The sequence below is a fragment of the Taudactylus pleione genome, unplaced genomic scaffold, assembly GCF_031769625.1.
Source record: "Taudactylus pleione unplaced genomic scaffold, aTauple2 ptg000711l, whole genome shotgun sequence".
NCBI lineage: Eukaryota > Metazoa > Chordata > Amphibia > Anura > Myobatrachidae > Taudactylus > Taudactylus pleione.
Genome location: NW_028285113.1, coordinates 8000540 through 8018060, shown reverse-complemented (window position 1 = coordinate 8018060; position 17521 = coordinate 8000540). Strand labels below are relative to the sequence as shown.

General features: G+C 43.2%; 1 protein-coding gene across 2 annotated transcripts in view; it reads right to left on the bottom strand.

Moving 5' to 3' along the window:
* The window catches only part of DYNC2H1 (dynein cytoplasmic 2 heavy chain 1), a 480449-nt gene that overhangs the window by 100414 nt on the left and 362514 nt on the right, over positions 1 to 17521 (bottom strand). For both annotated transcript variants that reach the window (XM_088456705.1, XM_088456706.1), the window contains one exon: positions 14792 to 14908. In XM_088456705.1, the coding sequence (XP_088312831.1) occupies positions 14792 to 14908 (117 nt within the window). The remainder of the gene's footprint in view (positions 1 to 14791; positions 14909 to 17521) is intronic.

Below are 17521 nucleotides of genomic sequence, written 5' to 3'. Positions count from 1 at the left end.
CCGTAATAAAACAAGACTGGGCAATAACAGACAAATAGGTAAGAGGGCCCTGCTCGCAAGTTTACAATCTATATTACAGGACAATGAGAAAATATCTTCTATAGCTGCATTTAATTTAACATAATTTTTACTCCATTATTTCTACAAGTGACTCAAAATAAAGTCACAAACATGCAGTTTAATTAATTGTAATATGACTCAGTAATAGACAAACTCTCATTGCCCCATTTTCAGACTCTAATAAAAAAAAAAGTGCACTGCAGCGATATCATACTTACTTAAATTTTGTTAAGAGAAAGTCTGCTATTAATTATAGAACAATATACTGTACAGGAATTCATTGACGATAAACAGATAACTACACCCTTTAATTATATTATTCAGTAGCAAAACCAATCACAATAAATGTGCCTGCATTATTTCAGCATACAATATAAAACAGGAGACCAAACATTCTCTGGTTTAATAGGTGTCATTATGGGCTTTATTAAGAGTTAGCAATAAATGCAATATACAAATGCTATTTTCAGCAGCTAATTGCAATTTATATTCAGTGTGCATGCACGTGTTTTCGGACGGGTGAGCAGTCAGACAGTGGGTGTGTAGACGTGAAAAAAGTAGGCTAAGGGCGTGCTGTTTGCAAGTAGTCACAAATTGTTAATATAAATGGAAGGTGAATAGACACGAACAAAGCTGGTCGTAGGGTTCTGACTTAACCCTGGAGTAAGTTGCACACTGATATGAAACAATTCAACCAACCATGTCACATGGTTGGATGAATTGTTTCTTATCCCTGTGGGTGAGCATTCACCAAAAGGGAAAATATCAAATGTAAGCTGATTTCGTATGTTTTAAAACATTTATGTACAAATAAATACTTTTAATTCTACTAATTTTGGCCTCTGGGCCTTTCTGTCTGGGTGATTTCTGGTGTGAGGTTGTGTTTTAGTACAACCCAAAGAAAGGAATAGTCCCTTGGAAAATTGATCTACTGGCATCCTTCTTCATATTGAGGAGTCCTGGTGGTTATTCTCACAAAAGGAAGATTTCATCTGAATCTGGCCCATTTAAAGGAGGACTTTATTTTATCCTAAAAAAAGAAGACTGACTGACATTCAAAAAAGAATCATAGTTTTCCCACAGTTGCCCATTTGGATGTTTATAGGATGGTCCATTTTGTAACTACATTTTTTGGAGCACCTTTTCTATCTTTGATTTTATATATATATATACATATATATATATATATATATATATATATACACACACACACACACACACACACATATACTATTGTATTTCTAGTTCTTTCTTATTACATACAGCGTATATACTGAAAATTTTTACCACATGTCTATTATTTCATGTTACCATACATGTCCAAACAAGGGGCATACAGCGACCTTCTACTCATATTCATCAACTGAAAACCTGTTTCCTGAGTGAAATTATATATATCTCACCCGTTAATGAGTAATCGCACAATGTTATTTCTTGCTGATGGCATTTTCCTCTACACCAAAATCCCATTTACGAGTAGTGACACCATGAGATAACATAACTACTGTCTCTAATCTGAATCACATCCTTGCTGAGAAAGTACGTCTATGTGTTACTGCAGAGAGAGCTACAATATTGTGCTCTGCAGTAGACTTGTCCTGATCATTTTACATTTCCTAAATCAATGGCACATTACACCTAGGGCTCCCATGTCTGTTGATTTTCAGAGGACAGTCCTCTTTATATTCTTGTAAAGTGTTTCATTTCTTATTTCAGCATAATGTAAGAAGCAAGTAAAGCCGCTATTAATATATACTGTATGTCAATTTGCATGAAATAGCTGGAGTACAGTACTTATATTCTGGGACAGACTGGGTTAGTGGTAAGGAGATATCACCCAGCCGTTCTGATAGTGTTTAAGTTAAAATATTTTAACAGCTAAGAGCTAATGTGGATTCCTTCCTTTCCGTCATTGGGCTATGAATAGTGCAGACACACAGTTACTGGCTATGATAACTCCTGTCATACAAAGGACTGTAACTAGTATGCAGCTAGGTGAATAGAGCCAGAACATGGCTCCTAGCATGCTGATTGGTATATGGTGCTGGCCATTCACCAATCAAAGTGTCTGGAATTCTGCACACTATTCTGGTGAAACATTATCCACCTATACTGCAAGCAGAATCACACTCATATGGTTGCATGGGGTTGGGTATGGGATACCGGCAGTCGGGATGGCGGCTGTCAAACACCAACAGCGGTATCCCGATACTCAAAATCCCGACTTACCCTCCCTCTTCACCCCCTAGCTCTAACCCTTCCTTCCTGCATCCTAACCCTCCCCGTTAGTGCCTAAACTTAACCCTCCCCTCTTAATGCCTAACTCTAACCCTCTCCTGGTAGTGCCTAAACCTAACCCACCCTATCCGCAGCCTAACCCTAACCCCCCCGTGGTGCATAAACCTAACCCCCCCTCCTCCACTGGCTAAAAGCTAACCCGGCCCGCTAACCTCAGGATGCCGGCGTCGCAATCTCAATTGTTGTCGGATTTCCGGTGCCGATGTCCCGTGCGCTGGCCAATTCACTACATCCTGGTTGCATGCTAGCACAAAGAAGCTTCATCTCCAGTGCACCAAGAGAACGCAAGGGGCAACCGGGAATATTTATATGCTCTGGCATCGCTATAGGGTTGAGGGGGGAGGAAGGGGGGTGTTCGGTGGTTTATCAAAAGAAGTCTGGGGTTTTATGTATAATAATAAAAAAGATTACAGAAATTTACATTATAAAGCCGCCAGTGACAAACATCTGTAAATTAAAGCGACTAAATAGCGTAGGTGTTAGTCACCAGAGATTAAGGGTGACCTGCATTATAAAGCTACTAGATATTTAAAATTCCTACATTGTAACATCAATAGAGATTTAAGGGAAAGGCAGAGAAGCTATAAAGATTTGAGAAAACTAAATTGTAAAGGAGTTGAGGGACCTACATTTTATTGAGGTCTCCCAAACAGGTAATGAAGATTAGTCACTAGTATGCTTTGTGTTTAGGCTAGTAGTCACAAGAAACTCTCTGTACTGGCTCTGAAATGCACTCTGCATTCTACAGCATATTACTTGCTGCAGATGCTCTTTGTATAGAAGTCCCTAAAATGCTATATGCAATGTATCAATGTCAGAATATTCACTGTATTGTATAGAGATCACTAGAATGATCTCTGTATTGTATAGAGCTTACTTGAATGCTTCCTGTATTGTATACAGTGGGTAAAATAAGTATTGAACACATCAACATTATTCTCAGTAAATATATTTGTAATGGGGCTATTGTAATGAAGAATTTTTTTACCAAATGTAAGCAACAACCCATGCAATTCACACATGCAAATAAAGCAAACCATAGATGTCCATAAATGAAGTTATGTGTAATAATGTGAAATGACACAGGGAAAAAGAATTGAACACATGAAGAAAGGGAGGTGCAAAAAGGCATGGAAAGCCAAGACACCAGCTGAAATCTATCAGTAGTTAGAAAACAATCCTGCCACTTGTCAGTGCAAATTAATATAAGCTGGGTCAGTCCCAAATGATGGCCAAGGTGCCACACAAGAAACATCTCATGATGGGTAAAAGTAAAGAGCTCTCTCAAGACCTTCACAACCTTATTGTTGCAAAACATACTGATGGCATTGGTTATATAAGGATTTATAAACTTCTGAATGTTGCAGTAAGCACTGTTGGGGCCATAATCCGGAAGTGGAAAGAACATCATTTCACCATAATCAGACACGATCAGGTGCTCCTTGCAAGATTTCTGACAGAGGAGTGAAAATAATTATTAAAGGAGTTGTCCAAGAGCCAAAGACTACTTGGGGAGAGCTTCAGAAAGACCTGGAATTAGCAGGTACAACTGTTTCAAAGAAAACAATAAGTAATGCACTCAATCGCCATGGCCTGTATGCACGCTCACCACACAAGACTCCACTGATGAAGAAAAAGCATGTTGAAGCTTGTTTAAATTTTGCTGCACAACATTTGGACAAGCCTGTGAAATACTGGGAGAATATAGTCTGGGCAGATGAGACCAAAATAGAACTCTTTGGATGCCATAATACACACCATGTTTGGAGGAGAAATGGCACTGCACATCATCCCAAAAACACCATGACAACAGTAAAGTTTGTAGGTGGGAACATCATGGTGTGTGGCTGTTTTCCAGAATACGGTACTGGCATACTTCATGTGATTGAAGGAATGGAAAAATGTAGCGAGACATTCTTGATAAACATCTGCTGCCATCTATCAGGATGCTGAAGATGAAACGAGGGTGGACATTTCAGTAAGACAATGATCCTAAACACACAGCCAAGGCCACACTCAATTGGTTTCAGAGATAGAAAATAAAGCTGCTAGAATGGCCTAGCCAATCACCTGACTTGAATCTAATCGAAAATCTATGGACAGAACTAAAGATCAGAGTTCATAGAAGAAGCCCACGGAACCTTCAAGATTTGAAGATTGTTTGTGTGGAAAATGGGCCAAAATTACACCTGAGCAATGCATGCGACTAGTTTCTCCATACAGGAGGCGTCTTGAAGCTGTCATTACCAACAAAGGCTTTTGTACAAAGTATTAAACAGATTTCAGTAAGCGTGTTCAATACTTTTACCCTGTGTCATTTCACATTATTACACATAACTTAATTTATGGACATCTATGGTTTGATTTCTTTGCATGTGTGGATTGCATATTGCATATTGCTGACATTTGGGGAAAATTCCATTACAATAGCCCCATTACATATATATTGATGTTGATGTGTTCAATACTTATTTTACCAGCTCTGTGACACTAGATTGGTCTATGTACTGTATTGGGGTTAGTAGAATGCATTACATATTGTGTAAGGGGTCATAAGAATGTTTGCTGTATAGTATAAAGGTCACTAGAATTGCTCCTTGTACTAAAATGATTCCTGCATTGTATATCGTGTATTAACATTATCTATGTATTGTATCAAATTCACAAAATTTAGTTTTTACGAACGGACCAAGGCCTCTGCAACAAGCCTGGGCCCGGGTAATTAGTACCTGCCCTTCCCCCCCACCCTGCGTCCCTGCACAAACCAAAAGTAACTATTACCCCATTTACAGTTAACCAAATACTTTCACCATGCTCTCTCTCAATCCAGAAGAGGACGTTGCTATGTTAGATGGTTCTCTAACACAGCAGGCTCAGTGTGACTGACAGCTTGGAAGATACGCTTTGAATACTCACAATATCCCTAAAATGTCTTCAAACTCATGATGAAGCCAAATTAAACAGGAGGCGTGGAAAGAGGTCCCTAAAGCAAGTCACTGTATTTGGTACCTAAAAGGAGCATGGGACGGATTTTAGAATGTGGGTCACAGGTGCATAGTTGCCTACCCTCCCAATTTTAGTGTACTTCAACTGCCGGTTTGGGGGCGGGACCTGTGGGGGGACATCATGACAGCACAACATTTTACTTAAAGGCCGGCCACCGCGGGGTTGTGGGTAGCGGTGGCCGGCTCTAGTGAGAAGCGTGCACACACAGTGTGCTTGGGCGTGACAGCAGTGGTGGGCGGAGCCTGGTAGCAGCGCAGGTGTCGAGTATCTGTGAGCACTGCAGCCGCATGAAGACTCAGACCACACACCAGTCTCTAGCTCCAGCGGCAGTGGCCGTAGCAGCGGATCTCTCCCCCTCTCCTACCTGCACATGGGAGCCGCGCTGACTGAGACATGGTGGAGGAGTCCTGTTGGAGCTGCAGAGAGAAGCTCTGGTCTGGCGGAGACAGCGCTGTTCGGGGGAGAGGCTGCAGAAGTGTCTGGTCCTCGGGTGAGTGCACTAACCTGTGTGTGAGTGTGTGAATGTATGTGTGTGTGAGAATGTGTGTGTGTGTGTGAATGTATGTGCGAGTGTGTGAATGTGAATGTATGTGTGAGTGTGTGTGTGAATGTATGTGTGTGAATGTATGTGTGTGTGTGTGTGAATGTATGTGCGAGTGTGTGAATGTGAATGTATGTGTGAGTGTGAATGTATGTGTGTGAGTGTGAATGTATGTGTGTGAGTGTGTGTGTGAATGTGTGTGCGAGTGTGTGAATGTGAATGTATGTGTGAGTGTGTGTGTGAATGTATGTGTGTGTGAATGTATGTGTGAGTGTGTGAATGTATGTGTGTGTGTGTGTGTGTGAATGTATGTGTGTGAATGTATGTGTGAGTGTGTGAATGTATGTGTGTGTGTGTGTGAATGTATGTGTGTGAATGTATGTGTGGTTGTTAATATATGAATGTGTGTGTAGGGCATCTAGTAATGTGAATGTGTAGGGCAGAGATACATTAATGTCAGTGGGGGAGCTAGGGTGTCAGTTTATAGGAATATATACACCCATGGGTGGAGCTAGCCACGCCCCCTCAGCGGCGCATTCTGCTGCAATCTCCCTGAAAGTATTTTTCAAAAGTAGGCAAGTATGGTTACCTGGCTTTAGATTTTTATGTCAAAATGACAAGAGCCCTAATTAAAAATCACAAAATATTAAGCTATTTTTTTTTCTCGAAAATATTTAACTTCTATAGCAATTTACTTCATTATATGCCCCCATAGTGCTTTATGTCACTAGCCCCTGTGGACTGATTTCTTATTACAACTGGTATAGCCTACAAAGTGCCTGCTTCCACTACAGTACATGTAATACTGTAATACATGTGGTCTATACAAACACACATTTACAGATGTGTCCTTACACCTGCGATCTAGTCCTTGGAACTTAGTTGTGGAAAGAGTCCTTTTTTCAAAAAACTTGCAACGATAAAAATAGAGGCACATAAAAGACATTGCTAGCGCACTGACGACTCGGGCTTGCGGTAATTGTACATCTCTGTGAGACTATGGGCCATATTCAATTAGAGACGAAAAGTCAGAGGTCGAACTTTTCGCCATCATCGCCATTTTTCCTGGGGATAAAGTATCGGGTGCGTGCCCACGTATACCCGTATTCAATTAGGATTTGGCGAAAACGGGACCCGGCGGACAGGTAAGTAGCGAACAGTCCTGTCACTTTTTGGGGAAATCAGCCTGTTACCCCCCAAAAGAAGGTCTGACATGGTGGATCACTATGGGCACCCCCGAATTAGCCAGCTGAAGGTATTTGTCGGCAGGTGCTTTTATGCGTCTTTGAATAAGTAGTGAAGAATAGCATTTAGCACCATTTTTTTACAAATTTGAGGTACATGAAAATGGGTGCAAGCATATTTTGAAGTCCCTAAAGTGAACTTTAAAAATTCTTCAAAAATCCACCTGTGTAACCAACTGCATTCTAGAAAACACCTGCCGCACACTTGGAGTCAATGTCTCTAGTTTTTAAGTTTGTCCCCCAACTTTTTTTTTTTTCGCCCTCAAAACAATACCACTTATTTTGGGGTGTCCTATGCTACTTTTTAATTTTTTTTTTTACACATAACTTTTATGAGACATTCCAAGGGCTGCAGGGTACTTTTTTAAAGTCTGCACCCCAAAACCCCAATTCTGCACTTTTTTCGCCACCTAATCTATGGCGAAAACTTATCCCCGTTTAGTGACAAAGACTTTTAGCACTTACGAAAAGTCTTTGAAATTGAATATGGGGATAAGTGAAAATGGCGAAAATGACGTCATCGGCGATAAATTTTGGACTTTCCGCTTTTGATTGAAGCAAATCAGTGTAAAAAGGGTCCCGATACGAGTGTCTGCAGCTGCTCCTCCCTCCTCATTCCATTATGCTGAATCTGTGACATTGTACACAAGTTGTACCAATTCCTTTGCGGCAGAAGTCACAAACTAGAGTCTCGTGTACACTGTTAGCGGCTTTGTATGCAGCTATGAGGTTACAAAAAAGTACTTTGTGAAATATTAACCACTTTGGAGTATCTCAGTTGCACCAGGGTGCTTTGCTCCGCATGGCATAATGACGCTATGGGTATGAGGGACACATCTGTAACCCTGCAGTACATCTAACAGCACTGGCAGTGTTTTGCTGCAGAACGTCGCTTCCTTACATCTCCAAGAGCCAAACTGTGATCTTCTCTTTGCAATACCCAATTTATGGTGCTTCATATTATAGACAGCTAAGTGAATTATACGACTACATCCTCTTTCCAGGCTCTATTCCAACGAGTAAATAGTTGCTGTTGCTCACAGAATATTCATGATTTCTAAAAGCCTTTGACAGTTCTCTATATTAATCAACCTCTTTAAGTATTTAACATTTTACCAGTGACGCACTGATTACTAGAGAGAAGTGATACAAAAATTCTACAAACACAACAATTAGCTCCTTAAAGCGAATCTCTGCAAAAACGGTTTAATGGGTATTAGAAGCGGGGCGACACACGAATACAGTAACTAGGGAAAAATAGGTTTAATGGCAGTAATTACAGATGTGTACACATACACTATCGTAGGTGTGCCAAACAGTCCTTCCCAGCGCGCCAGATCCAGTGCAAATCGGGCTTACACCGAGTCTTTTTTGGGTCTTTCTCGCCACAAACATTTATCTTATTCGCAAACCACTTCGGGAGACTGCACTGATTGATTTGATATGCCAACGCTTGTGTGCGACTGAGTCTCAATCTGTATACCAAGTGCTACGATGCAGCGGCCGCAACTTTTTTCCACGTCAAGTTCCGTTGTGCTTCGTGTACAGATTCGGTCAGACACAGATATACAAGTGTCGCGTATCAGTTTAATTTGTGGACCTGGCAGCTCACTCGCATCAGACGTCACGCGCCGCATAGCGTATTGAGGCTAGGTGTATGACACTGGGCTCACAGCACGTTGTCCAGGGCTGTGCTTACAGTGAGGGAGCAAAGTTTAGATTGCATCAATAAGGTCCCTTCTTTTTTCTGCCAAGTATAAATTTGTGGCATATACCTTGCTGGTAGATTTAATGTTGCTTACAAATCACAATAACGGGCGATCCTGGGCTGGATGCAGCCACATTCGCGCCCGTAAAGCTTTCTAGTGTACATCCGTGCGTCTGAAGGTGCAAAGGCTGAGACGCCCACTTTCAGTGTCCGTAGATCATCGGTTGCACCATCAAAACCATCAAACAAGTGTTTGTGCGAATACGGCTTCCTATGTGAGTGGCTGTGCATCCCTGTACGCAATCGTTTTCAGTGACACACCCATCTCCGTGCGTCAGCTAAGCCACCCCCCGTACCCGCCCAAAACATTTTCAAGACATTACTGAGACCGCGCGCCATTATCACATTTCTGACTCTATACGTGAACTATCTGGATGCCTGTGCAGTACGATATAGATGCCTGCGCAGATATTCTTTAAAAAAAAACGCTCTGACGTCGGCAGTGTCGGTGTGTGCGACTCATATTTCAAACGCAAACGATAGTTTTTTTTATAAGGCAGCCATTTCCTGCATCAGGTTTAATTAGAATTCAAACTTTCTGCGTAGAGTTTGCATGTTCTCCCTGTGCTTGTGTATGCAGCATAGTGGCTGTATGGGGCATTAGAACACAGATCATAGATCGAAATTCACATGAAGTTAAAACAGAAAATAAAACGAAACAAGAAAGTAATAAAAACAGTAGGAAATGCAATTGGGGTTAGTGCTAATGTCATTTAGTCCCTCGCATGTGGTGTAAACATGTTTGGACTCAATTGCAGCACCACAAGGTGTATCACAGATTCAAATTGCATTATAGGAAATGTCTGCTATTTCCTACACTTGTATTATTCCTACTTTATTATTCCATTTTTAAAGTTATGAATTTTTATTCTATGACCCATTTCCATCTACCATCTTTGTTGTAATACTGCTACCATCCTCCAATCTCTTTTCAATGTATATCTTCATTCAAAAATATAAATTTTTTCCATTACATAAATGATATTCATACTTGCCAACTCTCCCTGATTGTCAGGGAGACTCCCTGAAGAGTCTAGCGATCTCCCTAATTGCACCTTTCCCCCATTATGAAGCCGTTATATATAACAAGAACAGCGATATACAGTATACATTCAAATGGGATCATCATTAGTATCATTTCCCTGCATTGGGTATAAGGCACAATGGGCCTGATTCAGAACCGGACGCTATTTGCGCTCGCTCGTTCAGAAAAAGGGGCCGGATATTTAAATAGAGCGCTCGCTCTTTGCGGTCTGTTGACGCCTCTATGTCTGAACGAGCAAACGAAACATGCGCTCGCTATTTTTAAAAAAACGCCCCCTGGTCGCTCGCATCCTACGTCATCTCCGCTATTTATTAGATTAATCAAGTAAATCGAAAGGCGTATGAACTGCTCGCAGTGCTTGTGGTTGGATTTTCCTACCGCAATCATGCGAGCAGTTCAGGCTAAAAGACAACCAAGTGACGTGGCCGATGACGCTGCTTTGTTAATTATGCACACCCTTAATACGCCAGTTTTGACCGTTTGGCAAGCCTGCGTTCGGATCTCCACTCCCCGTTTTCAAGCACCTTCCCCTGTTACCACCCACACACGCCTCATCCTGTCACTCAAATTAGCAGGCATTCACTATTTTGCGAGCACACAATTTCCGACCGCAATGACTGGTTCGCGCATGCGTATTACAACCCATACGCATGCGCAGTTGTGCGAACATCGCTCGGAGCGAACGAGCAGCCGCTTAGGAGCGGCTCTGAATCAGGCCCAATGATCCCTATGGCTACATGTATTTTCTGAAAAGTATCAGTGTGTTTTCATCAACGAATAGATCTTCCTGACAGCTTTGGGGCTCATTTACATGTGGATGTAAGTCAGTATTATGACACGCCTCTCAGATGTAGCAGTACACGCCCACGTTACCACCACGCTCATAGGTGGTGTTATCGCAATCTCCCTGAAATGCTTTTTCAAAAGTAGGCAAGTATAATTATATTATACATTAGTCATTAATTTACCCGACTTTGTAATTCTGTACTTTGTCTAATCCCCTCTCCTCCTTACATATAATGTTAAGTTCATCATACATTTTTACCGTTGCACTGTCATGTTACATATTTAAACAGGGGTGTTTTAAGAGAGGAGAGGGCCTGTGTGCAGACAGTGCGGGCCCCCTCTCCTCTCTCTAGTGCTGCCGCGGCGGGTGGTGCAGCAGTAGATTTTGGCTTTGTGCCAGAATCTACTGTACATGGGCGAGTCTCCAGGAAAATGCCAACTGCGCCGTTCTGTTGGGGATAGCAGCACTGCGCATGCGGTAGTCACTGGGAAAATGGCCGCTGCCATTTTCCCCAGTGATTCTTGCTGCTCTGTATTGCCGGCCCGGCACTGCAGGTGAGTATAAAGAGTATATGGGTAAAGGGTGTGCGGAGTCGGCCCCCCTGGACCCAGGGCTTCTGTGTACTGCACACCCTGTGTATAAATACACCCCTGTATTTAAATTTGAATTTCTTCAAACACTGTTGTCTCTCTCTATTCATCAATCAACCACGAATTTACACCTTACTTACCTGCATGGGGCAACCTACAGACCAGCAATAGAGACATAAGACCTACAATAAGCATACCCAGAAAACACTATCGATTAGCCACAAGCCGACTCACACTACACATAAGAGTACGTATAAGATGCACTTACGGTAGCCCCAAACCCACAGATTCATGTTCACATAGGGGAAAGTCAATCAGCCGCGATAAACCGGTTTACTGTGAAAACGGGCTTATCGTGCAGATTTACACATATCGCGCAATCCAATAAACCGCGACTTTTCACGGGTGCGAATTCTCAATACTATTTTCCAGCAAAAATTTTCACATCATGAGCAGCTGATAAGTTATGCAAACCCCAGATTTTTGGCTAAAAATGTCAGGACACCACTAGGACACCCTCCTTAGTGACTAATTAGGCAAAAATAAGTTTTTACTTAGCTTAATTTGACCAATAAGGACATTTTTGGGGAGATAAAGTGCAGGAAAATGGGTTATTTGTTGTGGGAAGGGTATATGGGGGTGCTGTATGAGTGGGCAGGTATATGGGGGTGCTGTATGAGTGGGACAGGTATATGGGGGTGCTGTATGAGTGGGACATGTATATGGGGGTGCTGTATGAGTGGGACAGATATATGGGGGTGCTGTATGAGTGGGCAGGTATATGTGGGTGCTGTATGAGTGGGACAGGTATATGGGGGTGCTGTATGAGTGGGACATGTATATGGGGGTGCTGTATGAGTGGACAGGTATATGGGGGTGCTGTATGAGTGGGACAAGTATATAGGGGTGCTGTATGAATGGGACAGGTATATGGGGGTGCTGTATGAGTGGGACAGATATATGGGGGTGCTGTATGAGGACAGGTATATGGGGGTGCTGTATGAGGACAGATATATGGGGGTGCTGTATGAGTGGGACAGGTATATGGGGGTGTGGATGAGTGGGACAGGTATATGGGGGTGCTGTATGAGTGGGACAGGTATATGGGGGTGCTGTATGAGGACAGGTATATGGGGGTGGTGTATGAGTGGGACAGGTATATGGGGATGCTGTATGAGTGGGACAGATATATGGGGGTGCTGTATGAGGACAGATATATGGGGGTGCTGTATGAGTAGGACAGGTATACAGGGGTGCTGTATGAGTGGGACAGGTATATGGGGGTGCTGTATGAGTGGGACAGGTATATGGGGGTGCTGTATGAGGACAGGTATATGGGGGTGGTGTATGAGTGGACAGGTATATGGGGGTGCTGTATGAGTGGGACAGGTATATGGAGGTGCTGTATGAGTAGGACAGGTATATGGGGGTGCTGTATGAGTGGGACAGATATATGGGGGTGCTGTATGAGTAGGACAAGTATATGGGGGTGCTGTATGAGGACAGGTATATGGGGGTGCTGTATGAGTGGGACAGGTATATGGGGGTGCTGTATGAGTAGGACAAATATATATGGGGGTGCTGTATGAGTAGGACAGGTATATGGAGGTGCTGTATGAGGACAAGTATATGGGGGTGCTGTATGAGTGGACAGGTATATGGGGGTGCTGTATAAGTGGGACAGGTGTATTTAATATTGCAGGTGGGTGTTAAGAGGTGTATTTTGATGGTTTTTAAAAGTGTCTTTTAATGATACATACATACATACATACACTTCTACAAAGAACATTTATTTTGCCAATATACACTTACTTACTATCATTATTTGGCTGTTTTAGGAACATGCATATAGCAGCCATTTGAAACAATTTAAAACCCCCAAATACTTTTATTATGGTCGCTAATACACTTCTATATTGGGGTACAGGCGGATTTCCTCATTGTCACCTGTACTTATCGCCGGTAAAAGCAGGAAGAATTTGTGCATGATTGCAGCTATGTAACTTTTGGGATTGAATTGCGTGAAAAAACGGGTGCGCGCATAGACATGATAAGCGGAATTCTTACGCAAAGGGTGCAAAAAACATTAGCGTGTTATTGCAGCAAATTGAATTCCTCCCTATTTGCCCTTGCGAGGGGTTTTCACCTTGTTACAACGGCACATTCTGTGACTCGCAGCTAGTTGAATGAGCCCTGAGAGCATACAGCCAGCCCACTGAGCACTCCATGGCAAAAACATTTCCAATTTAGGGAAAGATTCAGAGGTGCATGCTATTGCAGCCACTGCGGCGTCTCTTACCGAGAGCCTTTATGCTAATCTTGCGGCTGATGGAACTCAACAAAGACTCCCATCAGCTGCGGCGTTAATCTGCCGCTGTGCGTATTAAAATACACCATCGGTCGCACTATCGATGACTGCACCAGTTGTATTGAGGAGCAGTATCTCCATCTGAACATGGCTGCCAGTTCTAGTGCAACTGCAGTAAAAAAAACCTGCCTGTTAGCCACACCGCCGTTACCACCCAGAAACGCCCACTGACATCGCCTCTCTCTGCGTCCAGATTTCTTCTGCATCTTTTGACAGTAACCATTGGGACCAATGCGCAGTGCGACTCAGATGCATGCGCAGGCTGAAAACATTGACTGCTTGCATGCGTCAGTAACACTGCGTCGACATCTAAATCAGGCCCTTAATGACTAGAAAATAAAAAATATATTTAAATCCAATATGCAGCTAGATGAAAGGTCTTTGTGTTGTTAATAAAAATAAATTGAGAATTTGCCTAGTTATTCCTCATACAAGATACAAATATTCTTCAGGTCCCTTTACTGAATGGCAATAGCTTTGTACTCCAGATGTGCCCACATCTACCCTCCTTGTGTGGTTACACAGCCCTGCTAGCCGGCACCGCTGACACTGTAACGTGGCATGTCACATGCAGACACAGCCGCAGGTGCACACAGAATAGAGACACGCCGCATATCATTTTAATCAGCAGAAGCCGCTTGCGCTTCCTATTCGCACCGCTGTGCAAATAAGACACATTTGAAGGGAAATAGTCACACGAAAAAACGCTTTGCGCTACAGAATCACATGGCTGTCACGCATTATATGAAACGTGACTTGTAGCTCACAGAGAATAGATGTATTTATGTGGACACATCTGTATGATCATACAAAATTTATATTTTTCCTGACCGGAAAATTGTGCTATTGGAATGGGCAAGTGAGACTCCGGTAAAAATGTGTTACCATGGTCAATACACTAACAGCCTCCCCTGGACTACATACTGTATATTCAACAAACTACACATTAGATACTGGTTCCATCATCTTGCTAAAATGCATTTACAAAGTCCCCCCACACTGCCCACTCCTCCCCTAGTATGCCTCTACGCCTCCATCTTCTGCTATTAGATGTGACATATTTAGCAGTTATACGTGACAGTACCTGGTTAAGTTTCTTCCACAGATTAAGGACAGGCGATAGTTCATTAGACCACAATTCTCTATCGAACTTGGAGCCAGCAGTTACCAGCCTACTAAGGATCTTCAGCTGTGATATTACCTACAGAGAGCAAAAAAAAAATAATCACCCTTACTTATAGTTTCAGAATACGCGTTTTCATTTATAACTTTAAAACAGCAATTTTCAAGCATGGACAAACGTCAGTGAAAACTAGCACCTTTGTCTTGCTATCATTCCATGAACTATATTATTGTTAGCGCCGATAGCAAAAGTTTTTCTGTATTGTACATATTTGTGGCATTAATATTGCCATGCTGCTGGTACCATGTATGATATGGGTAAAACCGAGCACGGGCATATTTCTTTTCAACTATGGCATACCTGCCTACACTCACGGAAGTCGCGGTAGACTCCCGATTTTTCGGGTAGCCCCCCCACACCAGCAGAAGTGTAGGCAGATCTCCCGCATATTGCGCACTTCCTAGTGAAGCAGGCAGGATGGGGAGATTTAATGGTGAATTTGCGGTTCCGCGATGATGGGGTGGAGTTATCGGCTCGATTGACGTCATTTAGCCCCGCCTCCGCTTCGCAGACCCGCAAACCAGTATTTTCCGGGGAAAGGGGTGGGGCCTAATTACATCACCAGCCTGGTCAGCCGAACCAGCCTGCAGGAGCAGCTGTCCAGGCAGCTCCCAACCTGTAAATCAGGTTGCGGCATCCGGGCACTGCAAGCTCGCAGAAAGAGATCTGCACATGCGCAGAGTTACATCGTACATCGGAGTTCTACGCAAACAATTGAGTTTGCTTAAACCTCTGAATCAGCCTCGATGTTCTTTAAATGAGTAAAAGTAATGTATTGACAGTTTAATCTCCGTCACTGTGGCTATAAATATATGGGATCTTTCAGATTAGAGTTTTTATTTTAGATTTGCAAAACGTTTGGTATTGCCACTGCCTACTGAAAAAAGAATAAAAACAATCTCTAAAAATAAAGAAAACAATTTACCGCAATGCCATTCCCATTTTACTAACACAAACAGATATCAGATTATTTATCCATTTAGCGCGGCTAATTACCTTGCCCGGGGCTTTAAGATTAGCTCCGATGCCGGCACTTATCAGGGATTTTATTTCACCTGCCTCAGGCAGGCGAAACCAAATCCACGATAAGAAGCCATTTTTCTCCCGAACACCGCAGTGAAAATACTTTTCGCGGATCCTATGTGTTTTTGTGAGAGAAACAGAAATATTTCAGATGTAAAAAAACAAGGTTTAATAAGATACCACGAAAAAAAAAAGAAAAGTTTTTTTTGCGTCTGAAAACTTTTCGCTGCTAAATGGATATCGGCCCTCAACTGATAAAACACCTGGCGATGTTGATGTGTGTGTGTATATATATATATATATATATATATATACACACACACACACACATACACAAACTGTGTAAAAGATAAAGGGAGGTTCACACTAAGGGCCTGATTCAGACCCACTCGCAAGCGGCTGTCCGCTCGCAAGTGGGTCGATGTTGTGCACTGCGCATGCGCACGACGGCGGGAGCTCCGTCGTGCAAATGCGCCAGACGCGACGAGCGAAGGACTTTCCTTCGCTCGTTGTGTCTGATCAAAGGGGGCGTGCTGTCGATGTTGATTGACAGCACGCCCCCTTTGGTGGGCGTGCCGGGGGCATGCCTCCCTGACGGGGGCGTTCCCAAGGGAACGCCTACCGTCAGAAGCCGGCCCACTGACATCACTAGTGATGTCAGTGGGAGTGATTTTGGCTCTGATAGAGCCAAAATCACTCCGGGCCTTGCGGTTGAAAACCTCAACCGCAGGCTCCGGCTCGCAGTTTCGATGGTCGCGATGGTCACGACCATCGCGGCCATCAAACTGCACGCTCGTATTGGCTGTGGGTGGTGACCCACAGCTATACGAGCGTCCAGGAGGACGCTCCATTTTTATGGAGGGCGGCCCTCATTCAGGGTGTGCGCTCTGCTCAGAGCGTACGGCTCTGAATGAGGGCCTAAATCCGCTTATAGAAATGGAACTGCACTACTCATTTCCACTAATCATATGATAATGCAGACGGAGCCTGATCAGTTGTAGACAGAGGACATGAAGTAGGTAACGTGTGAATGAGTTTACAGTATGTGTGTTATTTAGGCATCTGTTTTCTAAAGCTAAAGTAGAAACAAGGCACACACAGTACATGATGTCTTCACTCCATACTAAGGACCTCATTCAGAGTCGGTCGAAGCGGCCGCACGGTCGTACGCCACCGATGTTCGCTATACTGCACATGCGTAAAGTTCACAATGCACGTGCGCAAACTAACCGCTACGATCAGAAATTTCTCTTTCCTTGAACACAGCCAGGTCGGTAGTTTGAGTGACATATTGAGGCGTTTGCGGGTGATAACAGGGGAAGGTGCTTGAAAACGGGGGAGTGGAGATCCGAACGCAAGCGTGCCTAATTATGCGAACGGCATTTTATGGGAGTGCATACGGATTATGGGAGTGCATAATTAACAAAGTAGCGTCATGGCACATGTGACATGGGAGGTTTTTACACTGACATGATCGTAGAGCTTAAGAGAGGGTATGGTCAACCTTAAGCTCTACGACCAGTTCCGATGGTTCCCGATGGTCTCGATTAATCCTTATATGCCCGGAGATGACGTGTAATGCGTACGAGAAGGGGGCGTATTTTTTTG